We start from the raw sequence: 27001 nt of genomic DNA, 5'->3' as shown, positions 1-27001 counted from the left end.
TAAAATTGTCCCTAGTGTGTAGAATAGTAGTGCATGGGTGATCGCTGGTCAGTGTGGACTCAGTGTGCCAAAGAGCCTGTTTCCATGCTGTATTTCTAAACTAAACTAAGATCCATTAAAAACTGATAAGAATGGAGACGAAGTTGTTCTTGAATTTGTTGCTATGTGCTTTCAAGCTTTTGTATTGCTTGCAAAATGATAGAGGGGTGAAGAGAGAATGACTGGGGTATGAATGGCCTTTGATTATGATGGCTGTTTTCCCAAGGCAACGTGAAGTACAGATGGAGCCCATAGTTGCGGGAGGTTTTTTTACATTATGGATTAGGCTGCATTCACAACTCTGCAGATTCTTGCAGTTTTGGGCAGAGCACTTACCATACCAAATAGTGATGCATCTGGATAAGATGCATTCTATGGAGTATCTGTAGAAATTTGGATATGATGCATTCTATGGTGCATCTGTATAAATTGAGGGAGTAATTGGAAACATTTCCTCAACCCAACTTTAACTAACAAAACAGATAATGAGGAAATTAGTTGATGAGGTGTATTTGGTTCTGCAGAAGTCCTTCAATTAGGCCTCTTAATGGATTAAATAATGTGGTTAATATTCTGGCCTGGATTGAAGGCAGCAGAGAACAGGCATAAATGGTTTATATTATAGGGAGACTGTGAGCTGTAGGGGGCCATTGGGTGATGCCCCAACTGTTCACAATCCAGATCAATGGTTTGGATGCGTGACCAAATGTAACGCACGTAAGTTTGGTGATAATGCAAGGCAAGAAGGCAGTGAAGGTTGTAAAGGAGTTGACGAAAGGATTACAGACATAGGCTGTTTAAATGAATGAAGGAGGACATCGCAAAATAGAAAGATAATTATTTTTTGAATGGTGGGAAATTGAAAGGTGATGGTTCACATGGACCCAGATGTCCTTGTACAAATATTGAAAGTGAAACACAGGTTCAATAAGCAGTTAGGAAGTCAATGGTATATCAGTACTTATTGCAAGAAGGGGAGAGAGGTCTCGCTTCAGTTGTATAGATCACTCAAGAGACTGTACCTGGAACATAGGGTACAGGTCTGGTCTCCACACCCAAGAAAATAAATGGTTGCAACAGAGGAAGAGCAGCAAAATTATTTTGAAAGTTCTGAAGACATCATAAATTGCATTTTTTTTAAAATAAAACTTGCAAAGTACTTACATTAAACTAAGAGAAAAAGTTGAAGACGTGAAGAAAGTTGAAACACAACAAATCTGTCACAATGATCCCACAAGAATAAGCAGTAGAGAAGGGAGGGAATGTTGCTCCTGAATCTGCTTCTATTGTTCCTTCAGTGTTCTCAATTTTTACATCTTTTTAATCATAAGTTAAAGATTCTGCACAGGAAAAGATTTAACAAGTTGAAATGAAATAAAGCAAGCAAATAAAAAGAGAAAAAAGTCATGTATCTTTGAAGGCAGGCATTATAGTATATTTCTGTACAATTTCTATTTATTGCAATATACATCACCTGTCTCATTAATAAGTTTAATTCATTTGTGCTCTTGCTAACAGGCATTTCCAGAATCTTTAATATGCCTGCTGATTATCATCATATCATATATATAAAGCCGGAAACAGGCCTGTTCGGCCCACCAAGTCCGTGCCGCCCAGTGATCCCCGTACATTAACACTATCCTACACCCACTAGGGACAATTTTTACATTTATCCAGTCAATTAACCTACATACCTGTACGTCTTTGGAGTAATTGATGTAATTTTCTTTAAACTTACAGTTTACCTGGTACTGGAAAAATATTAGATATTTGATTAGATTTTTGCTTAAAGTTAATTTCAGGGGTGACATCATTGCTATTTTCATTATGTGGAAAGAGAAGACGGGAAACTCAAACAGTTGAGAACTGCCTTTGCAGATTTCTTTAATGAAATGACTGTGACTAACTGTAAATACTGGTATGACAGTGGGCCAGGCACCATCTGTAGAAAGATGACGAGAGTTAATGTTTCAGGACAAAATCCTTTCATCAAACTGGGGAAGTGCAAAAGCAAGTGCAGTTTTTAATTGCAGAGAGGAGGTAGGAGTTCAGGGTTGAGAGGAGGTTTCCAATTTCTAAGTAGATTAATGAAGACAGTTGGAGAGAATGAGAATCCAACTGTCATTTAAAGCTGCAAAAGTATTCAGGCCTGTTACTAAACTCGAAACTAAATGGAAAAAACTGGAAACATCCAGCACATCAGGCAGTGTATGTGAAGGAAGAGACATTACAGCAGACCTGGCCTGTTTGGACACAAAAAAAGTTACCCAAAATGATTGAATTCAGTACCGAGACCCAAAGGCTGCAGGTATCTGGAGAGAAGGTGCTGTCCCTCAAGCTAACAAGGGGCTTCATCAGAACAGTGCATGAAGCTGCAGATCGATGAGTGAAAAAGAGAATCCTAGAAATTACACCTCATTTTGTATCATTCGCAACCATCTCTGCAACATAAGACTAACTTTTCTCATTTTGAGTTTATTACTGATGAAGAGTCAATATGAAAAGTTAACTGTTTCTCTCTATCGGATGCTGAAAACCCAGAGGGTTTTCCATTTTTAATTCATACTTTTTGTGTCAGAATTTTATGTCAGCATTTTATGTCAGCATTTTGTGTCTAACATTGGAATTCAATGTAGGCTCAGTGTAAATGAGTACTTGATGATCAGCATGGACTTTTTGGGCCGAAGGGCCTGTTTCCCTGCTGTACGACTCCATAAGAACCATCCAATGTTATTGATAACAGAGATGGAATTTTCTGATGCAACACCTGTTTATGTTGTTGTGTTGTTTCATTGAGAAAGGAGTAGAAAATGGTTAGCAAACAACCTTTTGAGCATATTGTGCTGAGTTTGACTGAATCACACACCAAGGAGTTGGCTTGTCATCTTTGAGGCTGAGGGGAAACTCCTCACATTGCATTTGTCTACAATATTGAACAGGAGACGATGGAAAGATAAAACATAATATTCTGAACATAGAAATAATTTGTGTATTTGTTCAGCTTGCTTGGAAAATCTCTAAGATTACACAACATCTGCTTAAATCAAGATTTTAAACAGCATTTAGTTTTGTTTTGTATGGAGATACAGCTTGGAAACAGGCACTTCAGCCCACTGAGTCCACATCGACCATCGATCACCCATTCACACTAGTTCTATGATATCCCATTTTCTCATCCCCTCCCTTTGCATTTGGGACAATTTAACCTGCTACCCCGCATGTCTCATGATGTGGGGGGAAACCAGAGCAGCTGGAGGACATGATCACATTGTGTCTGTGCAAACTCCACACAGACAGCACCTGGGGTCAGGATTGATCCGAGAGTCTCTGGCATTGTAAGACTACAGCTCATCCAGCTGTGCCACTGTGTTGCTATTTATATTGTGCCTTTCTTGATCCCAGAAAATTCCATTATTCTTTCACATTAGCACTTTGCTCTTTTGCAACATGGTCATCGTGGGAAACAATGAAGCTTATTTGCAATGATGAATGGCATTGAAGTAATGAACAGACAAGCTGTTTTAATGGTGTGGACAAAGCAAAAAAATACTGGCCAGAGCACAAGGTCGGTTGGTTATTACTAAAGGTGGGGTCTGGTGTTGTCTTTTGGAATGCAAAAGGGTTCCTTTATCTTTGGCTTGATAGCTCTCCCTAATGAGTTCAATATGGTACTTGAAAAAGAGAAGCACAAAATGGGCAGTAAAATTCTAAATTCAGGTAAGGCTAACTTCATGTGAAGAAATATGGAGAAGTGGTTGAACATTTATACCACAGTAGAGCAGTGGGAGGTATTTAAGGAGGAACTCAGTGATACACACCTGTCTATATTGCCAAGAGGCAATGCCTCCACTGGCCAGAATAACATGCGTGTCTTTTGAGGAAAAATACATAAAACTGAAAGAAAAAACAAGCTAAATTTTTTTTTTAAAGATCTTGCACGTTCTGATTGCCGGAAGAGAAACGAAGAACAGGTTAACAAAATAAAACAAATAAGATACAGGGAAAGAAACTTGCAATGGATATCAAATCCACACGATTTGTCTAATATTGTATTTGGAAAAAGGGAGTGGCCAAGAGAAAAATGGTCCCTTGATAAATGAAAATAAGAAAATAGAGGAAATGTTGCTCGATTGCTTTGTGTCTGTACTTAAAGTAAAGGAAAGAGATAATATTTGGTATACACTGGGAAATAAAATTGGAAGCAGGAATTTGTCAAAGTTAGTACAAGCAAAGCAACAGATGAAGAAAAAGAATGGTACTGGGGAGTGTAAATCCCCCAGCACCAAATGGTTTCCATCATGGGGCATCAGTGCATCAGCATACTCTCTCAATTCAGGCACTGTTGAGGTTCAGATTAGTTTTGCTGCTGTGTCCACCAGGGTGGCATAGCATTCCTTGTTCATATCAAGTTCACAAAATAAAGTGTATACATGGCAGTGATAAATACAGCAATAAACATAGCAATAAACATAGCAACAAATGCAAAACAGCAGAATGGTGCAACATTGCAGTGTGATCTGAAGTAGTGCAAAAAAAAAAACCATAATGGAATAACAGAATGTGTTAAAGTTAAGAGTGAAACTATGTGGCACCACCTCCAGAAAGGGGGTGTGAAAGGGTTGATTATAGTCAGAGTTTGCTCCTTGAAATTGAAGAATTGTGCCCGTCGCTCTGCCATTTATAAATAGACAAAGGAATTAAAACTAGTAATTTCGATCAGTTGGTCTATTATCTACTGTTGGGAAATTACTGGATATTAGAATTAAGAATCAAGTGTCTGAGCACCTTGAATGTGATTATTTGATCAGGAGGAGCAAGCATAAGATTAGGCAAACAACAACAGATTAGATCTCTCAGCCACCAGAGTCTGCTCCACTATCAATATAATCACGATGGATTGAATATTGGCCTCAATTCCACTGTCCTGCTTTCTTTCCAAATCCCTTGACATTTTGTGAACATTTTTCAATTTACAACTGGAATACATGTTACCACAACTCTCTGGAGCAGAAAACTCAAAAAGCTGCTGACTTGCAGAGAGAAAAAAAATCTTCTTCAGCTACATCTTCAGTGGCTGATTCCTTACTTGGTCACATATTTCTAGATAGCACCAGGAGCTAGGGTGTGGTCCCATCTTCCAACCTCCCTCAATGCAGACCTTGCACTTTTTTCTTAATCTGCACTTTCTCTAACTGTAATCTACACTCTGGTATCTGTTGTACTTCTGTTTGGCTTCATTAGGCTCATGTATAGTATGACTTGACTGGACAGCATGCACACAAAGCTTTTCACTGAATCTCAGTGACATTAATAAACCAAGAGTCACGTCATCTCAGCATCCATCCTTCTGCCCTCTTCCAAATCTTACCAGCTTCAATAAGGTCAATCACATTCAAGTGAGGTGCACAAGATGGGTCACATCTGACTAAACTGATCATTTTTTTACACCTGAGATTACAAAGGGATTACCACGTAATTCACTATTACTATTATAATACTATATTACAATGATATACACTTTATTATACACTATATTAATATAATACTATTATATTACTAGTACGATCTAAAATTGCTATGGATGTTCTTGGAGTCTAGTTTAGTTCAGTTTAGATTTATAAACGTTTGCAGCTTAATGATGCCATTCATACAATGTATGATGCTGCCTATTTTTGTCATTGGATACTTAGCTTTGTATTCCATCATCTCATTCATTCATTCAATGCAGTTAATAATTGTGATCCCAAAACCAATCCTCGTGGGATCCCATTAATCGCATCTTTTCAATTTGCTTACTTGCCCATGATTGCTCCTCTTTGCCTCTTGCTTTTCAGCCAATTTCCTATCTGGGTCAATAAATTGCCATCAAACTCAAGAACTTAAACCTGAGCTAAAAATCTTCAGTGGTGGAAGTTATCAGGGGTGGCACGGTGGCACAGCAGTAGAGTTGCTGCCTTGCAGCACAAGAGACTCAGGTTCGATCCTGACTACAGGTATGGAGTTTGTACGTTCTCCCTGTGGCTGCCTGGGCTTTCTCTGGATGCTCCAGTTTCCTCCCACACTCCAAAGACGTACAGGTTTGTAGGTTAGTTGGCTTTGGTAACATTTTCATTGTTCCGGGGATTGCTGGTCAGTGCGGACTCGAAGGGTCCGAATGACCTGTTTCCTCACTATATCTCTAAAGTCTAAAAATCTCTTCCATCTGTGTGCAGTTCTGGTTGCCCAGTTACAGGAAGGCTGTGGAGGCTTTGGACAGGATGCATCAGAGGTTTACCAAGATGCTGCCTAGATTATAGGGTAGTAGCAAGACGCAGAGGTTGGACCGACTTGCATCATTGTCACCGGAGCATCAGGGCCTGACAGGAGTTCAGATGGAAGTTTATCAAATTATGAGAGACGTAGATCGCGCAGAGAGTCAGAATCTTTTACCCAGGATGGAAATATAAAATACTAGAGAGCTTAGCTTTAAGGTGAGCGAGGGAGGATTTAAAAGAGCTGTGTGAGCAAGTTTTTTAGTGGTAGGTGTGTCTCTAATGTGTTGCCAGGGTAGTGGTGTCAGATTAGGAAAAGGGGAGGTGCAACGATACCTGGGTGTCCTTGTATATCAGTCACTGAAAGTAAGCATGCAGCTACAGTAGGTAGTGAAGAAAGCATGTTGGCCTTCAAAGCGAGAGGATTTGAATAGAGGAGCAAGGAGATCCTACTGCAGCTGTACAGGGTCCCGGTGAATCCACACCTGGAGTATTGTGTGCAGTTTTGGTCTCCTGATTTGAGGAAGGACATTATTGCTATTGAGGGAGTGCAGCGTTGGTTCACCAAGTTAATTCCCGGGATGGCGGGACTGAAATATGATGAAAGAATGGGTCGACTGGGCTTGTATTCACTGGAATTTAGAAGGATGAGAGGGGATCCTCGAGAAACATATAAAATTCTTAAGGGATTGGACAGGCTAGATGCAGGAAAAATGTTCCCAATGTTGGGAGAGTCCAGAACCAGAGGTCACGGTTTAAGAATAAGGGGTAGGCCATTTAGGACTGAGATGAGGAAAAACCTTTCCACCTGAGAGTTGTAAATCTGTGCAATTATCTGCCACGGATGGCAGTGGAGGACAATTCGCTGGATGTTTTCAAGAGAGAGTTAGATTTAGCTCTTAGGGGATATGGGGAAAAAGCAGGGACGGGGTACTGATCAGCCATGATCATATTGAATGGCAGTGCTGGCTCGAAAGGCCGAATGGCCTCTTCCTGCACCAATTTTCTGTGTTTCTATGTTTCTAATCAGGGGTACTTATTTGCCATATGCACCATATTGTTACCCACGTCAGTTTTACAAGCATATTAGTTGCAATAAAACCAAGGGAAATAATACAGTAACTTATCAGTTATTCAAAGTAAACATAGTGGAATAACCAAAGTACACCGAGCAACCATAGCAGTGCAACATCTGTGTGGGTCGGTGCCTAATAGAGTTGTGATTCGGGTTGTGCGGGAGTCAGGGGGTATGGGGAGAAGGCAGGAACGGGGTACTGATTGAGAATGATCAGCCATGATCACATTGAATGGCGGTGCTGGCTCGAAGGGCCGAATGGCCTCCTCCTGCACCTATTGTCCAAGTTATTCTTGAACCAATGGGTATGTTTTTCCGCTCCTGCATCATGGTGTTTTAAAAGTGCGGCACAGTGGTGCAACTGGTAGAGTTGCTGCCTCACAGCGCCAGGGATCCAGGTTCGATCCTAACCTCGGCTGCTGTCTGTGTGAAGTTTGCATGTTCTCCCCATGACCCCGCGGGTTTGTTGGTTAATTGGTCGCTGCAAATTTGCAGCTAGTGCAAAAGTGGGACAACATAGAACTGGTGTGCATGGGTTATCGATGGACCAAAGGGCCTGTTTCCATGCTGGATCTCTAAACAAAAGAGATGATGGTGAGGGTGGTGTAGATCTTTGATTATATTAGTTGTAACTTTACATTGGATGTTGTTCAAATAAATGGCTTGTTAGTGAAATATTAACATGACTGCAAACTCATTTTTAAATCCCTAAATTAAAAACACTTGGAGGACCAGGCAGCCTAACTTACAAACTAAAACACATTTCCATCTTTACTTCTTCATAATCAAATTTATTTTAGCTTGCAATTTTAAAATGAATTCACTTACTGTCAGATTGCCCGTTTGCCCACATTTGATCCCTGCCATTGCAAACCTGTTGAAAACCCACACGAATCCATGGGAAATGGACACAGAGAATGGAGAGAAATGCTTGATAGTAGCTTTCATCTTTTCCGAGAACTGACACCAGGATAGTCCGTGACAAATCCTCGGGTTCACATTGGTTGTAATGTCTGTAGCCATCTTTTGTTAAAAGGCCTTTCTCCAACAAGTCAATCAGTAAGGCTTGGAATTTGGAAGGAGGTCCATTTGATAGTACATTAATTAATCCAAGTAGGAATTTTCTGGAGTGAATCATACCTAGAAAAAAATGAATTCGGAGATAATTACCAAATATATGTCTATTCTAAATAGCCATTGGTATTTTGTCAAGTTGACCAGTATCAGTTCTCTTATGATACATTGCATTCAGTTTAAACAGGAATCGCAACCAAATGCATGAATCAAATAAATAAATGCCTGAAATTGTGTTGCAGACAAGCTAAGCAATAATCTTTCTATCAACAATTATAATAACGCACTAACCAGGACAAGTGCTTTATTATGATCAAGTGTTTGTTTCAGACAAGGGTAGCACTCTTGCCTGAGAGATAGTCTGTTGAATCCTGATGCAGGGTCAAACCCGAAACACCAACCATCCCTTTGCCGGCACAAACTTGCTGAATTCCTCCAGCAATTTGTTTTTTGTTGCGATTTCAAGCCTCACTCCTCTGACTGGGTATCAATCTAATGCTGGTATGGTATCTTGGGCTCATTTTCAAAATTTATTATCTCTGATACTCAAGTGATATGTGCCAGTCTGAGGTAAAAAAAAAAATCCGGATGGTCAGCTCATACCTTCCTTGTGGGCCTCTACTAAGTGCAATGTGTGATATCTGGCAGAGAGTGGAGAGAAAAGGAAGACTGAGTGGACAGACTGTCAGACATGTTGTGAAATAGAAAGACTACTCCTGTTCCCATCGTCTTTGCGTAATATTTCTAAAGAGGAAAGTCAACTATTTTTGTTTCATTTGATAAGTAATGTACCGATTATGACGCACATTTTGGCATACCTAGATGAAAAAAGTTGTAAATGGACAAGTAACCAGATGATGTCAATAAAATTTGCCCAATGAGCCATCTGATGTATGACAGCACACAAACAGTCCAAGGATTGTCCCAACAGTCCCTGACTATCCCAACATTTAAGAAGCAGTTGGACAGGCAAATGGATAGGACAGGTTTGGGGGGATATGGACCAAATACTGGCAGGTGGGACTAGTGTAGCTGGAACATGTTGGCCAGTGTGGGCAAGTTGGGCCGAAGGGCCTGTTTCCACACTGTATCCCTCTCTGACACTGGTCTCTTTACTGTGCTGCTATCTGCAGGAAAAAAAATGAGGAAGAGGGCTGGCAACTAATATGCAAGCAAACTCAGAATAAGGTTCAAGGTTGGATATTCTTTTCTTGAACCAGTCAATCGGCATGTGTGGGGTTGTTGTCTCAAAGGGAAGGGAACAAATGCAAAATCTGCAGAAATGGCATAAAATGTAATTATTTTTCCCTTATATTTTGATCCTGCTACTAGCAAACCACCAAATGATGCATAGGGCATCTTTTCATGATGCAAATCAATATTTGCATGGATTATGTTCCTTGGATTATATAATATCAATATCCCTTTAAACATGACGTACATCCTATTCACCATAAAATGGCCGCTAAATTGATAACACGTTGGACTTGCAGTTATAGCTGTATCTTTCACAGCTCTCTCAGATGATCCCAAAGACCTTCACGATGAACAAGTACTTTTGACATTTTGTCACTGTTGTTATTTAATAAACAATGCACCCTGTTTACACAGAGCAAACGGAAATGGGAAATAAAACAGAAAATGCTGGGAAAACTCAGTCAGGCAGTACCTGTGGAAAAATAAACAATTATTGTTTTGAGGTTGAGAAATGGTCTCAAACCTGAAATTTTGACTATTTATTTCAAATATTCTGCAGAGCATTTTCCAGCATTTGCATTTTTTTAGAAACTTTAGATTTCCAACATTTTCCAATTTGCAGCAGAAATGTGATATGGGAGAGATAATTTGTTTCAGGCAGTTGCTCGAGGGCTAATATCGAAATAGACCAGGGATAACTTCCCTGTTCTACTTTGAAATAGCATTTTAGGATATTGTACGAATACCTAGGAGTAAATGGCTGGGTGACAGCACCTCTGTCAATGCAGCACTTTGTCACTGAAGTGGGGCACTGAAATATCAGGCATATTTAGACAATAGACAATAGACAATAGACAATAGGTGCAGGAGGAGGCCATTCGGCCCTTCGAGCCCGCACCGCCATTCAATGTGATCGTGGCTGATCATTCTCAATCAGTACCCCATTCCTGCTTTCTCCCCATACCCCCTGACTCCGCTATCCTTAAGAGCTCTATCCAGCTCTTTCTTGAATGTTCACAAAATGCTGGAGTAACTCAGCAGGTCAGGCAGCATCTCGGGAGAGAAGGAATGGGTGACGTTTCGGGTCGAGACCCTTCAGACCAGTCTGAAGAAGGGTCTCGACCCGAAACGTCACTCATTCCTTCTCTCCCGAGATGCTGCCTGACCTGCTGAGTTACTCCAGCATTTTGTGAATAAATCGATTTGTACCAGCATCTGCAGTTATTTTCTTATCTTTCTTGAATGTATTCAGAGAATTGGCCTCCACTGCCCTCTGAGGCAGAGAATTCCACAGATTCACAACTCTCTGACTGAAAAAGTTTTTCCTCATCTCTGTTCTAAATGGCCTACCCCTTATTCTTAAACTGTGGCCCCTTGTTCTGGACTGCCCCAACATTGGGAACATGTTTCCTGCCTCCAACGTGTCCAACCCCTTAATAATCTTATATGTTTCGATAAGATCTCCTCTCATCCTTCTAAATTCCAGTGTATACAAGCCTAGTCGCTCCAGTCTTTCAACATATGACAGTCCCGCCATTCCGGGAATTAACCTAGTAAACCTACGCTGCACGCCCGCTCATTTGTCGGCTCAAACTCCAGGACTGAGACTTCAGTCAAAGAAACTTTAACTAAGAGACTGGTTGTGCACCAGCAATGTTGGTGAATTTTTAAATTCGGTGCCAAGGTTGTAAGGGGTAGGTTGGGATGCCGATTCATGTTGGAACATGCATTAATTAATAAGTAAATGAAGGGAAAACCCCAAGCACCTATTACCTCTGCTGGGAAATCACGTGTGGTATTGGAAAGCCTAAAGTATGAGGAAGTAAACCACCTGGCACAATGTTCAGATCAATGGAATGAAAGCTGAATATTTGTTGTGCCTTTGCAAAGCACACGCCCAATGCCAACCTCCAAAAACAAGGGTAATTGGTGCCAATTTAGCAAATAAAATATGTTTAATGATATCTATAATGTGTGACAAAGGCTCTCGCAATTTAATGAAAGCACATTTTAAAAAAACCTGTTTTCTGTACAAGCCCATATTATTGTCAGTGCTATTTATAGATAAGATTATCCACCTCTTGAAGCTTGTCCATCTGCAGAATGTTATTCATTTTTTGGAGATCCAGACATTGTGGGCAAGGCCCATCCTTAAGAAGGCAATGGTCCACACCCTTTCTGAACTCCTGCAGTTCCTCAGGTTTTGTAAAGGAGAGATTATGGTGATAAAGAAACATGGATATATACCAAAGTCAGGGTGATGTATTGCGTATAGGGGTTATTGCATGTAGGGCAGGGAATGGGGGTAGAACATAAGAGGTTAGTGTTCCCATGCAGTTGAAGTCTTGGTCAATTTGGTGATGAGGTTGCAGGTTTGGGATGTGTTGTCAGCAGCCCTGGCAAATAGTTGCATCGTCTACATGGTGCATGCCTTTCATTCATTCAAGGGATGTGGACTTCATAGGCGGATCCAGCATTAGTTGCTTCCTACACATTTCGTCTGCTCCACTGCGAAATCTCCTCAAGGTATGTCTACTTTGAAGAAGTTCTCCTCCTCTTTCCGACGAGAGTTCTGCAACATTCTCTCTCGCTGTTCCCCCTCTGTGATTCCACATCATCGTCTATATATCTCATTGCCCTTATCCCTAACCAGTCTGAAGAAGGGTCTCGACCCAAAACATCACCCATTCTTTATCTCCAGAGATGCTGCCTGTCCCGCTGAGTTACTCCAGCTTTTTGTGTCTATCTTCGGTTCAAACCAGCATCTGCAGTTCCTTCCTACACATTAGTTTACCCATCCCTCACTGACCTTGAGAAGGTGATGGTGAGCTGCCTTCTTGAACAACTGCAATCCTCGAGGTGTGGGGAGACACCCACAATTGTGTTGGGTTGAGCATTAGCGGAATTTGACTCTGTAATGGTAAAGGACTGGTCACTATGTACCAGTGGTAGAAGGAATATATAAAGATATAAAGTGGTGGATTAGTGTGTCAAGCAGTAGGCTGATATCAGTCTCTGAGAGATGTTGGGGCTGCACTCAATAAAACAAGGGGAAAGTATTTCATGGTTCCCTTGACTTTTGCCTTACACTTTGGGGTGGCAGGACTGGAGTGATTTGCTGCAGTATCTCAGTCTCTAAACTTGCCCTTGGGGAGACAGTAATTTTATGAATAGTAAACCCCAGATAGTTCAATGCTAGGAACTCAACAGTAGTAATAATAGTGAAGATCAAGGATAGGTAGTTAGGCTCTCTCTCTTTTGGAGATGGTCTTTGCCTGACAGTTTCATGGCAGGAAGGTTACTTAGAAACATAGAAACATAGAAAATGGGTGCAGGAGTAGGCCATTCGGCCCTTCGAGCCTGCACCATCATTCAATATGATCATGGCTGATCATCCAACTCAGTATCCCGTACCTGACTTCTCTCCATACCCCCTGATCCCTTTAGCCACAAGGGCCACATCTAACTCCCTCTTAAATATAGCCAAGGAACTGGCCTCAACTACCCTCTGTGGCAGAGAATTCCACAGATTCACCACTCTGTGTGAAAAAAAACTTTCTCATCTCGGTCCTAAAAGACTTCCCCCTTATCCTTAAACTGTGACTCCTTGTTCTGGACTTTCCCAACATCGGGAACAATCTTCCTGCATCTAGCCTGTCCAACCCCTTAAGAATTTTGTAAGTTTCTATAAGATCCCTCCCTCAATTCCAGTGAGTACAAGCCGAGTCTATCCAGTCTTTCTTCATATGAAAGTCCTGCCACTTGCCACTGATCAGTCCATGCCCACATCTTGCTTCAGGCAGGCATGAATGCTGGATATGCTAAGGAAGTGAGAATGGAATCAAACATAGACAGGCAATGCTTGCAGAGCAGCATAGCTGAAGTTTGCCTTAGGGATACGTGCCACACTTGAAAGGCAGCATTCCTGATGGAAGAACTACATCACCAGTGCATGCCATGTGGAAAGGGGCTTGATTAACAAGCGTCTCTGCAGGTTGCACCTGGGTATTGGAAGCACACCAAAGCCGCCACCTGAATATGGATGCACACGAATGACAGGCCACCCTCCACATACAGGAGGCTCAGAACTGCAGCGGGGGGGGGGGATGGGGGGGCAGTATTTCCTCTTAGTTCTGATAAAAAGGTCAATGAGCTGAAGCCTTCATTCTATTTGCCTGCCATCGATGCTGTCCAACCTGAGGATTATTTCCAGCAGTCCTTGTGATTTTTATTTCAGATTTCTAGTGTCTGCTGTTTCATTCTTTTGAGTCACAAAATTACATATGGCGTTCCCAGATGGACAACAAGTTAATTCGCTTACGGTGTCATGATTGAGTTGTTTTCGGCTTTGTGTATCATAGAACAACAATAAATATGGACCTAAGCAAGGGGGCATCTTGGAGAGAGGAGGGAACACAATTCAATAATTAAACCCTATATGCTTTGTATGTGATGTGGTCCTGTTGAGGTCATTGTGGAGTGATGGCTGAATTGCAGAGCAGTGATAGTAGAGGTTCTAGCACACCTATTGACATAAAATGTTGGATGGCACAGAACTTCCTTCAGTTAAATGAGAGCAAGTCTGAGGTCATCCTATTCGGCCCCCGGGACTCCATCAAAACGACAACAGGCAGCCTTGGAAGCCTATCCACCCTAGTCAAACCTCATGTCAAAAACCTTGGCGTGATATTTGACACCGCTTTTAAGTTTGACAAGCAAGTCAACTCTGTGGTAAAAGCCAGTTTCTTCCAGCTTGGTACCATAGCTAAAATCAAACCATTCCTCCAATTTGACGATCTTGAAAAAAATCATCCACGCATTTATTTCCTCCCGCCTGGACTACTGCAACTCCCAAGTTAGGAAGAGGGGATGTTCAACGAGATCTGGGTGTCCTAGTGCATCAGTCACTGAAAGGAAGCATGCAGGTACAGCAGGCAGTGAAGAAAGCCAATGGAATGTTGGCCTTCGTAACAAGTTGAGTATAGGAGCAAAGAGGTCCTTCTACAGTTGTACCGGGCCCTGGTGAGACCACACCTGGAGTATTGTGTGCAGTTTTGGTCTCCAAATTTGAGGAAGGATATTCTTGCTATTGAGGGCGTGCAGCGTAGGTTCGCTAGGTTGATTCCCGGAATGGCGGGACTGTCGTATGTTGATAGGCTGGAGCAATTAGGCTTGTATACACTGGAATTTAGAAGGATGAGGGGGGATCTTATTGAAACGTATAAGATAATTAGGGGATTGGACACATTAGAGGCAGGAAACATGTTCCCAATGTTGGGGGAGTCCAGAACAAGGGGCCACAGTTTAAGAATAAGGGGTAGGCCATTTAGAACAGAGATGAGGAAGAACTTTTTCAGTCAGAGTGGTGAAGGTGTGGAATTCTCTGCCTCAGAAGGCAGTGGAGGCCAGTTCGTTGGATGCTTCCAAGAGAGAGCTGGATAGAGCTCTTAAGGATAGCGGAGTGAGGGGGTATGGGGAGAAGGCAGGAACGGGGTACTGATTGAGAGTGATCAGCCATGATCGCATTGAATGGCGGTGCTGGCTCGAAGGGCTGAATGGCCTACTCCTGCACCTATTGTCTATTGTCCCTATACACTGGGATCAGCCAATCATCCCTGTCCCGCCTGCAATTGGCCCAAGACTCCTGACGGGTGCCCGTAAAAGGGACCACATCACCCCGATTCTGGCCTCTCTCCACTGGCTCCCAGTACGGTACTGAATCGATTTCAAGCTCCTCCTATTTGCATACAAAGCCCCAAATGGGTTTGCCCCCCCCATATCAAAAATCTTCTAACCCACCACTCAAACTCCAGGTCCCTCAGGTCGGCCAACTTGGGCCTTCTGACTGTCCCGCGGTCTAGGCTTAAGCTCAGGGGTGACCGTGCTTTTGCAGTTGCAGCTCCTAGACTGTGGAACAGCATCCCACTCCCCATCAGAACTGCCCCCTCCATTGACTCCTTTAAGTCCAGGCTCAAAACCTACTTCTATTCCCGAGCGTTTGAGGCTCTCTGAGGGGACGCTGTAAACTGTTTATGTCTGTGTTGTTAGGTTTGTGTGCTATTGTATGTTCTTTTTTAGTACCTGCACTGATGTAAAGCACTTTGGTCAACGTGGGTTGTGTTTAAATGTGCTATATAAATAAAATTGACTTGAATGGAATGTTGGCCTTCATAACAAGAGGAGTTGAGTATAGGATCAAAGAGGTCCTTCTGCAGTTGTACAGGGCCCTAGTGAGACCGCACCTGGAGTAGTGTGTGCAGTTTTGGTCTCCAAATTTGAGGAAGGATATTCTTGCTATTGAGGGCGTGCAGCGTAGGTTTACTAGGTTAATTCCTGGAATGGCGGGACTATCATATGTTGAAAGACTGGAGCGACTCGGCTTGTATACACTGGAATTTAGAAGGATGAGAGGAGATCTTATCGAAACATATAAGATTATTAAGGGGTTGGACACGTTAGAGGCAGGAAACATGTTCCCAATGTTGGGGCAGTCCAGAACAAGGGGCCACAGTTTAAGAATAAGGGGTAGGCCATTTAGAACTGAGATGAGGAAAAACTTTTTCAGTCAGAGAGTTGTGAATCTGTGGAATTCTCTGCCTCAGAAGGCAGTGGAGGCCAATTCTCTGAATGCATTCAAGAGAGAGCTGGATAGAGCTCTTAAGGATAGCGGAGTCAGGGGGTATGGGGAGAAGGCAGGAACGGGGTACTGATTGAGAATGATCAGCCATGATCACATTGAATGGCGGTGCTGGCTCGAAGGGCTGAATGGCCTCCTCCTGCACCTATTGTCTATTGTCTATTGACGACTTGACTATTGATAGAGAAAAGCATCATGTTCAGAATCAAATGAGAGGCTGATCTGGTAGTGGTAATGAACATAACACTTTGCAAAATTGAGTATTTCTCACAACATCGGGTTAAAGGGAAGAGAAGGAGCATAAATAAACGGTGGTGGAAGTACTGTTTCAAATAACAGGAACTGGACCTCATCCAGACAAAAACTGGAGCAACTGAAGGAGGAAATTGTGTCAATGCAAGAAGAGGAATTTTGAGAAGTGAACATCAATGTTTGCACACCAGCTAAAAACTGTGTGAATGAGGCACCTAAAAATATCATTGGGTCAGACATTTGCTGTACAACAAAGAGAAGAGAAACATTGGATGTAGGAACAGGAACTTTGGCCCACAATATCCATGCCAAACATGATGACGTTAGCCAATGTCCTCTACCTCACATGATTCATGCCTCTCCATTCCTTGCATCCCCATGTTCCTGTCTAAAAGCCTCTTAAACACCACTTTCATACCTGCTTTCACCACCACCACCCCTTGCAGCACATTCCAGCATCCACCATTCTCTGTGTGAAAGAGATTACTCCACACAACTCCTTTAAACCTGCCCTCTCTGACCCGAAAGATATGCCCTCCATTCCTTGACATTTCCATGCTATCTGTCCCGCTTAATTTTATATATTTCAACCTCCGACGCTCCAGAGAAAAAAAAAAAATCCTAGTTTGTCCAACATCTCTTTATCGCTAGGATGCTGGAGTAACTCAGTGGGACAGGCAGCATCTCTGGAGCGAATGAATGGGTGACATTTTGGGTCGAGACCCTTCTTCATTGTAGCTAATATCCTTTAATCCTGGATGCCTCCTGATAAACCTTTTCTACATCCTTTCTGAAACCTCCTCATTTATCCTACAGTGGGAGAATCAGAACAGCACACAATACTCCAAATGCAGCCTAACTGATGTTTTATACAACTGCAACACGACTTTGTAACTCATACTCAATCACCATACCGATGAAGACAACATATTTCCTCTTTACCACTCCATCTAATTGTGTTGCCACTTTCAGGGAGTTCATAAGTGATAGGAGCAGAATTTGGCCATTCAGCCCATCAAGTCTACCCCGCATTTCAATCATTGCTGATCCATCTTTCCCTCAACCCCATTCTCCTGCCTTGTCCCCATAACCCCAAGAGACACCAAGATCCCTCTATACTTCAATGCTGTTAAGGGGCTTGCCATTAACTGGATACTTTCTCCTTACATTCAATCTCCCAAAGTGCAACACCTCATACTTCCTCAGAGTGAACTCATGGTCTGTAACTCCAGCAATTTTGCTGCTGTCTGCATACTTACTAACTAGTCTCTCGATATTTTCTTCCAAGTCGTTTATATATATATATCGCACGCAACAGAAGTTCCAGCACAAATCCCTGCAGAACGCACGAAATCAGACCTCTGGCCAGAATATCAGTCTTCCATCACGACCCTCGATCTTCTATGGGCAAGCCAGTTCGGAATCCAAAAGAGAAAGAGAGAAAGGGAAAAGATGCTTCTGGTCTGTTTTCTGCAGAAACTCTTGTTTGAAATTGTCTCTTACAAAACTATCTGTGTGGTATTTGCTTTCCACATACTTAAAAACAACCTTTGGGGAAAATAAGAATTATCCAACCCTCTTTTTATCATTACAAAGAATAGAAACACCAGATAATTGGCCAAAAAAAAGCACTTTAGCACAGGGTAACATTGCTTTGGGTGCAGTCTCACCTCAAGATCACAAGGTCTGAATCCCATTCAAGTTACTTGAATCTGGGGCTGATGGAAAGTTGCATCTTCCAGAGATACGGTCCTTGAGATAAGGCATTACACAAAGACTCCCTTGCACAGGTGGACACTTAGGACACACCACTTAATGAACAGGAAGGGGTTGGGGGGATGGTGGGGGGGGACATCCCAATACTGTTTAAACAATATCATTAAATTTCAATGTATACAGTGGGACATAGATCAACTATGATCTATAGAATGTAGAATCAACTATGATTCTACAGAAATGGACAGAGAAATGGTGGATGGATTTAAATCTGAGCAAGTGTGAGGTGTTGCACTTTTGGAGGTTAAATATGAAGCAAAAGTGTACAGTTGATGGCAAGACTCTTAAGAGCATTGATGTGCGGAGGAATTTTGGGGTCCAAGTCCATAGCGCCCTGAAAGTGGCAATTCGTGTAGATAGATTGGTAAAGAAGGCATATGGTAGGCTTGCCTTTATTGAGTATAAAATTCAGGAAGTCATGATTCAGCTCTACAAGACATTGTTCGGCCACAGCTGGGGCGTAGCATGCAGTCCTGGGTCGCTTTGAAGGGGTTGCAGAAGAGGTTTACCAGAATGCTGCCTTGATTAGAGGGTATTAGCTGTCAGGAGAGGTTGGAAAACCTTGGATTGTTTTCTCTGAAACACCAGAGGTTGAGGGGAGACCTGATAGAAGTATATAAAAATATATGAAAGGCATAGATGCGATAGACAGTCAGATCCTTGTTCCCAGCGTGGAAATGTCAAAGACTGAGGGTTGTACCTTTTAGGTCAATTGAGGCCAGGGGAGGAAAGTTTAAAGGAGATGTGCAGAGCAAGTTTTTTTTACACCAAGGCTATACAACAATGATGTTTAAGAGGTTTTTAGATAAGCACATGGATACACATAAAACTGAGGTACAGTATATGGATCATTGCATCATGTTCAGCATAGACATTGTAGGACAAAGTGCCTGTTCGTGTGCTGTACCGTTCTATGGTCTAAGTGCATTCAGTATTTATTAAGACACCACCAAGGAGAATTAAATGTTTAGATTAGGATGTAGTATGATTAAATGAACAATATACAAGACAAATTTTGGTAGGCTGATAGAAAACATTTTACACATATTCGTGAATGCTTTTCAATAAGATAGGAAACAACCTAAATCAGCAGCTGAAATGGGAACATAATGTAAACTGTCTTGATTAATTTAATCCAAGACTGGAAAGAAGTCATCCTCAATTAGATATGATACAGGTCTTCTAATTTAGATTTTGTCGATACGAGTAATATCACAGCAAAGTTCTAAATAGATTTACAGAGATTAGTCAATAAGGTGTACTGGAGAGTAGATTTATTAGACATTAAAATGATACAAATATTGTGCAGTTCTACAAACATCAAATAAATGTACACCTTATAATTGTAGAACACAGTGGCAGCACTGTGGCACAGCGGTAGAGTTACTGCCTAACAGAGCCAGGGACCAGGGTTCTATCCTGACTACGGGTGATGTCTGTACTGAGCCTGCATGTTCTCCCTGTGACCGGGTGGGTTTTCTCCTGGTCCTCCGGTTTCCTCCCACCTTCCAAAGAGATGCAGGTTTGTAGGTTAATTGGCATCTGTAAATTGTCCCTCGTGCGTAGGATAGAACTAGTGTACAGGTAATCGTTGGTCGGGTGCGGTGGGCCGAAATGAGATGGCAATGTTTGTAGAGTTTGGTGAGTTGGTCCTATAGAATGCTGACTATATCCGAGCAATGAAGAAGGCATCCAAATGGTACATGGTTTCACCCATTTGTGAAGTTTTTAACATAAGGTGGGAGCATTAAAGACATTTTGTTCCAAAACGGTTCTGACATCATCTTCTGTGACCTGTTCTGTTTCAGGGTAATTTTGTTTTTCAGTTACTAATCATGCACGCTAGACCAAAGCTTCTCTATTTTGAAACAATAATTGCTAACTCGTCAAAAAAAAAGAGGAAAGGGTTTTAACATGATGTAAAGGATTTGATCAATTTTTTTTCTTATTTTTGTACAATTTTTGCTTATACAACATTTTTTCTGTTATTTGGTGCAAAATGATTACATTTCTTTCATAATGCTTCAAACTTTTCATGATTATATTGTTCTCCCCACTTGTTGTACATCTTCCTCCCCATATCATACATCAACAGCTCCCATGTGCTGTTATGGAAATGGGTAAACTGTGTGTATGTTTAAATCATAAGAATATTTGACACATTAGTGTGTTATTTTCTTTGGCAGAAGTGAAAATATTCCAACATTTAACAAACACTGTGCTTTTAAGAAGACAAAGAGAAATCAAGATGGGAGCTGAACCCAAAGTCACCCGAGTTTTAAGAACAGCTTTAAAGTTGTATGTGAGCACTTTCACACAATTAGCCTCACTCCTTGCCTAGAGTTCAGACAGATACTGTAGCCTATATTAATGCAGCCTTTCATTCTCGGACACTTTCAACATTCAGTTCATCAGCTTATATGTACTCTTTTTTTTGATCCTCAATTCAAACAAGTGGGGAAGTTTGTTTGTGTGATGGACTGGGCTACATCCACAATCCTCTGCAATTTCTTGCTAACTTAAGCAGAGTAGTTTCCAAACCAAGCTGTGATTCATCCCGATAGGATGCTTTCACTCTCCTTTTCGCCAATACCTAACCTCCAAACAAAAATCCTGTTCTCCCATTCTCTTCTGGAACAAATTCCTCTTTTCCCCCATTTCTTGCTCATCTTTATTCCCAACTATTTGAGTCATCCTTTCATTTCTATTTTCATTCCACCATATTCCCATTTATTTATCTTCTGCAACTCTCTCCCTCTGACTTCTTTCTCAGGATCACTCCTTCCTAACTGCTGCTAATAATGGATACAGGAAGGTGCATTCAAAGTTGTTGTTAGTGACTCAATGTCCCTACAAGGGAAAATTCCTGTGTGAATGAGGGCTCCTCCCTCTAGTATGCATGGGCAGGAATCCTACCTGTTGGCAGCGGCAGCAAGGTCTTGGTCTCAAGTGAGCATGAGGAGTCTATTGTTGTCAGTGACCCGCACTGAACAGTTGTGCAAACTGATAAATGAAAATGGAGAGCCTTCCTTATTCATGCAATATTTCTATAAGAAGGCACAATCATAGTCTTTACTTTACGACCGATCCCTTTCCAAATCAGTCACCAAGGAATGTGCAACACGTCATTCAGGAGTGATTCTCCCAAATACTTTTCTACCGTGAATAAGTATTCTGTATTCATTAATGGGTTACCCAGGTGAAAACAAAAATCACAAATAATTTAGTCCACTGTTGTAAAACCAAGTTTAATGGGTTTGAAGAAATAGTGAATTTGAGAAGTGCATAATAGGTGCGGCAAGAACAAAAAAATGAGCAAGGAATATGGACTTTTAAAATGGATTATTTTTAGGAAATTAGTTAGTATAAATAAATGTTATGTTCTAATTACAAGTATAAAGAGCCAGGGTCAAGCATTGTTGGACCATCTATTTTATTTGGCACTCTTGCCTGGAGATATAACACCGCACTTGCAAATTTCCCCGTCTCAATATCTCCCCTTTTCACTTTCTTATCAATAGTATGGAAAGACCATCAACAAGGTACTTTATACATGACCAGTTTACAGAACCAACTAGCATCCATAGAGTAGCTTTCTATCAACCACTATAGAGTCATGCAGCCACGCAAACGGCACCTTCACCCAGACTGAACAAGATGCCCCAACCAAACTAGTTCCATTTCCCTGCATCTGCCCCCTATCCCTCAAAACCTTTCCTATTCATGTACCTGTACAAATACTTTTTAAAGTGTGGTTTTAGTACATGCCTCAACTACTTCATCTAGCAACTTGTTCCATATACCCACCACCTTCTGTGTGATCAAATCGCCCCTCAGCTTCCCATTAAATCTTTCCCTTGCCACCTTAACCATATGTCCTTAATCTAGTTCTCGATTCCCCTACCTCAGGAAAAACACTCTGTACGTTCACTCTATCTATTCCCCTCATGAATCTACACACCTCTAAGAAGTTCAGTCTGAAGTTCAGTCTAAAGAAGTGTCTCCACCCGAAACGTCATCCATTCTTTCTCTCCAGAGATGCTGCATGTCCCGTTGAGTTACTCCAGCAATTTGTGTCCACCTCTTTGAAGTTAGCCTTTTGGAACTTTCCTCACCCAACATTTGGGCAACACGAGCCAGCAGTTAGTCACATGGAACAAAAAGGATGACCATACTAAATGAACAACTTTTGTGGGTGGACCAATAACAAAAGGTATGATACAAAAGTTGCACCTTCCAAGACACATAGCATTCTGAAGATAGACACAAAAAGCTAGATTTTGGGTCCAGAGATGCTGCCTGTCCTGCTGAGTTACTCCAGCTTTTTGTGGCTCTCTTCGGTTTAAACCAGCATCTGTAGTTGGAAATATATTGGTGTTCCTTCAAGAGCATTCTGAGTTGGAAATATATTGGTGTTCCTTCAATGCCACGTGACCCAAACCCCGCTTCACTGTAAAACTACCTTAAGGTGAAAGCTGAAGTGGACTTCAAGAACAATTGTAGACGGACAATAAACGCTAGCGTTGTCAGTCTTACCCTTATACATTGATTTAAAACGCCATTTATTTGCCACAAACTTGAAAAAGGGTATGGAACTAAATCTTCCCCATTCTCTACATAAACGTGATCCTCTTTTGTTGGTCCAGAAAATATGGATCAAGCAGCCCACTCGTTCTCTTTGCCTCATCTCCCGTGCCCACTCCACCTACTACTCTCAAATAATTCACTCTGGCTCCGGAAACCCCCAAAACACTCTTCTCTACAATAAACAAACTCCTCAGCCCCCTGGACACCATCTCCCAATCATTCACAGTTGACAAATGCACCACTTTCCTTTCATTCTTCCAAAGCAAAATAGACAGCATTTACAGCACCTTAACCACCAACGCACCTGCTCCCCCTCAAACTACCTGCCCCCCCCTTATCCTGTCAACCCCTGCCTCAGTTCTCCCCAGTCTCCACCACCGACCTCTCTGACCTCTTCACAGGAATAAAAACTGCCACCTGCTCTCTGGACCCCATCCCCTCCAGCTTTGTCAAGGCCTGCCTTCCTGCTCTCTCTCCACTTATCACTGCAACAATAAACTCCTCCCTGTCCACTGGCATCGTCCCGCCATCCCTCAAAATCGCTGCTGTCACCCCCATTCTGAAAAAACCTGGTCTCAACCCTGACACCCCAAACAACTTCAGACCAATCTCCAACCTACCCTTTCTGTCCAAAGTTTTGGAACGTGCTGTAGCTTCCCAACTCAAATACCACCTCTCTACCAATAACCTGTATGAAACTTTCCAATCCGGATTCCGCTCCAACCACTGTACTGAAACTGCGCTCCTCAAAATCACAAACGACCTTTTCCTCTCCTCCGACGCTGGCAACCTCAACATCCTCATCCTACTTGACCTCAGCGCCGCCTGACACCATAAATCACTCCATTCTCCTCACCCGACTTGAAACCTCCTTTGACATCACCAGCACAGCCCTATCCTGGTTCAAATCTTACCTCTCTGACAGGCACCAGTTCATCTCCATTAACAACTGTAAATCCCCCACCGCTCCCCTCCCCCAAGGTGTCCCCCAAGGCTCAGTCCTTGGCCCCCTCCTCTTCATCCTCTACCTGTTCCCCCTTGGTCAATTAATCCGCCGTCATGGTCTCAACTTCCACTGCTTCGCCGATGATATCCAGCTCCTCATCTCCACCAAGTCAATCTCCACCACCACACACTCTACACTGACAAACTGCATCACTGAAATAAAATCTTGGCTTCAATCAAATTTCCTCAAACTCAACTGCAACAAATCTGAAATCATCATCATTGGTCCAAAAACGCTCACCGAATCCACCCAAAACTTCATCCTCAATATTGATGGTCTCCCAGTATCCACCTCCCCTCACATCCGGAATCTTGGAATCATCTTTGATCAAACCCTCTCCTTCGACAAACACATCAAACACATCACAAAGACAGCCTTCTTCCACCTCAAAAACATTGCCCGTCTCCGTCCAGCCCTCTCCTCCACAGCTGCAGAAACCCTCATCCACGCCTTCATCACCTCCCGTCTGGACTACTGCAACAGCCTCCTCTATGGCGCACCCTCAAAAATCATCAGTAAACTTCAATACATTCAAAACTCCGCTGCCCGTCTACTCACCCACACCCCGATCCGTGACCATATCACCCCCCGTCCTTTACAAACTCCACTGGCTCCCCATCCCCCAGAGAATCCAGTACAAAATCCTCCTCATGACTTACAAAGCCCTCCATAACCTGGCCCCATCCTACCTGACTGACCTCCTCCACAGGCACACTCTCACCTGCACCCTCCGTTCTGCTGCTGCAAATCTCCTATCCCCCCCCCATCCGGACCAAACTCAGATCCTGGGGGGACAGGGCTTTCTCCATCGCTGCTCCCACCCTATGGAACTCACTACCCCAAACCGTTAGAGACTCCTCCTCACTCACCACATTCAAAACATCACTGAAGTCTCACCTGTTCAGTACTGCCTTCAACCACTGAAGGTCACCTCACCTTCTGTCTCCTTTCTCTGTTCGTTTACTTATTTATCTATTTATTCACTTCCCTATGTTCTTTAAATCCCTGTAAAGCGTCTTTGAGTGTATGAAAAGCGCTATATAAATGTAATGCATCATTTTTATTATTATTATTATTAATCTTTAACAAGAGTTGACAGCGCTGTGGATAACACCCGGTCTGAAGAAAGCTCTCGACCCGAAACGTCACCCTTTCCTTTTCTCCAGAGATGCTGCCCGACACGCTGAGTTACTCCAGGTTTTTGCGTCTATCTTTGATATTAAACGCCATCATTTGCAACGAGAAGAAACCACAACATTTAAAACACCTGGAACGCCGGTGTCCGCATCCTAGACAAGTTAAACTGGTCGCGGTTTGTATACATCAACCTCTTTAACTCCAAACACCTCACCTGCACAGACGTGCCTCGTTTGGACTACCGTTAACACCCCTCCGTTTACTCACGGCATCCTTATTGAAATCATTCACTTGCTTAAAATACACATTTTCAAAAGTCCGTTTATCAATATAATTCGGGGGCGTACTGTACTTTTCAGATTTAGATGCAATTAAATTGGAGATGAGTAATTGTAAAACAAGCAGCCCATTATAGTCATTCCAAAACCAGCCTTACTTTGTTTCCACTGCAGCACCCAAGGCTCATGCCCCCGCGCTATCCCGTGCTTGCAAACGCCTTGATACTGGCTGTATACGTTCTTGGTAAAGTGGGTTGGCCCTTTCCAACTCGCGGTAAACAACGCCTCTCAGCCCATTGTTCTACTTTTATTGGCCTGGATATGTTTCGTTAACCTTGTACATCAGAAACGAAATCCCCTACTTTCAAAGCCTGGTGAAGGAAATTCCCAAATTGTACAAATCCAGTTTTACCCATCCAGCACTCAAGTTATATTTAGGTTGCCACGTGCATTTTGTACCAATAAATGTAACATCTTTTTTTAGATTCTACAGCGCGGAAACACCAAGTCCTTCGGCCCACCAAGTCCGCACATTAACACTATCCAACACATACTAGAGACTATTTTTACATTTACCCAGTCAATTAACCTACGTCTTTGGAGTGTGGGAGGAAACCGAAGATCTCGGAGAAAACCCACGCAGGTCACGGGGAGAACGTACAAACTCCGTACAGACGGCGCCCGTAGTCAGGATCGAACCTGAGTCTCCGGCGCTGCATTCGCTGTAAGGCAGCAACTCTACCGCTGCACCACCGTGCCGCCGTGTCATCTTGTGGTGACAAATTCAGTTTACACCTTCCCCTCAGCTAACAATGATCGATTCTACATCTTCCTTGAACAGGGTCCTCTTTGAGCTCTTGTTTTCACACCTTTCATATCTCTAGTTTCCATCTCCCCTGACTCTCAGTCTGAAGAAGGGACTCTTGTTTTCACACCTTTCATATCTCTAGTTTCCATCTCCCCTGACTCTCAGTCTGAAGAAGGGTTTCGACCGGAAATGTCAACCACTCCTTCTGTGGCAACAGGCGAGACTCTCGGATGGTGTGTTGTCTCCCTGGTGCCCGGGTCCAAGACGTCTCAGACCGACTTCAGAACATCCTCGAGAAGGAAGGTGAGCAACCGGAAGTAGTTGTGCATGAAGGCACAAATGACATGGATAAGGAGAGGAAGGAGGTTCTGCAATGTGAGTACAGAGAACTAGATAGGAGACTGAAAAGCAGGACCTCTAGGGTGGTTATCTCTGGTTTGCTTCCAGTACCTTGTGCTAGTGAAGATGGGAACGGGGAGATATGAGATCTGAATGTGTGGCTGAGGAGTTAGTGCAGGGGGCAGGGATTTAGATTTATAGAACACTGGGATCTCTTCTGGGGCAGGGGTGACCTGCACAAAAGGGAAGGGTTGCACTTTAATTGGAGGGGGACCAACATTCTGGCAGGCAGGTTTGCTAGTGCTACATGGGTGGGTTCAACACCTTGAAGCTCTCCGTGCTAAAGTCTCGGCACGGAACAACCTCCTGCGTTGCTTGGCCAGATCGTCATGGGGCGCCAGGACATCTACTCTTCGAACCAGTGCTCTTGCACTCGTGTACAGCGCTGCTGAGTACGCCGCCCCAGCATGGTGCCGCAGAGCTCATACCAGCAAGCTAGACGCCACCCTCAACGACACCGTGCGGATCATCACCGGCTGCCTGCG

General features: G+C 42.8%; 1 protein-coding gene across 1 annotated transcript in view; it reads right to left on the bottom strand.

The window, feature by feature from the left end:
- Positions 1 to 25543, bottom strand: part of ciita (class II, major histocompatibility complex, transactivator) — an 81995-nt gene extending 56452 nt beyond the window's left edge. Inside the window, exons 1-2 of the mRNA XM_078417492.1 lie at positions 25468 to 25543; positions 8194 to 8505 (exon numbers count right to left, since the gene is read on the bottom strand). Coding sequence (XP_078273618.1) covers positions 8194 to 8503 — 310 coding nt within the window. The 5' untranslated portion in view covers positions 8504 to 8505; positions 25468 to 25543. The remainder of the gene's footprint in view (positions 1 to 8193; positions 8506 to 25467) is intronic.
- Positions 25544 to 27001: the final 1458 nt, after the last annotated feature.

Source organism: Rhinoraja longicauda, chromosome 21 (assembly GCF_053455715.1).
Source record: "Rhinoraja longicauda isolate Sanriku21f chromosome 21, sRhiLon1.1, whole genome shotgun sequence".
Lineage (NCBI taxonomy): Eukaryota > Metazoa > Chordata > Chondrichthyes > Rajiformes > Arhynchobatidae > Rhinoraja > Rhinoraja longicauda.
The sequence above is the reverse complement of the archived record's forward strand: the minus strand, read 5'-3'. Positions and strand labels throughout refer to the sequence as shown.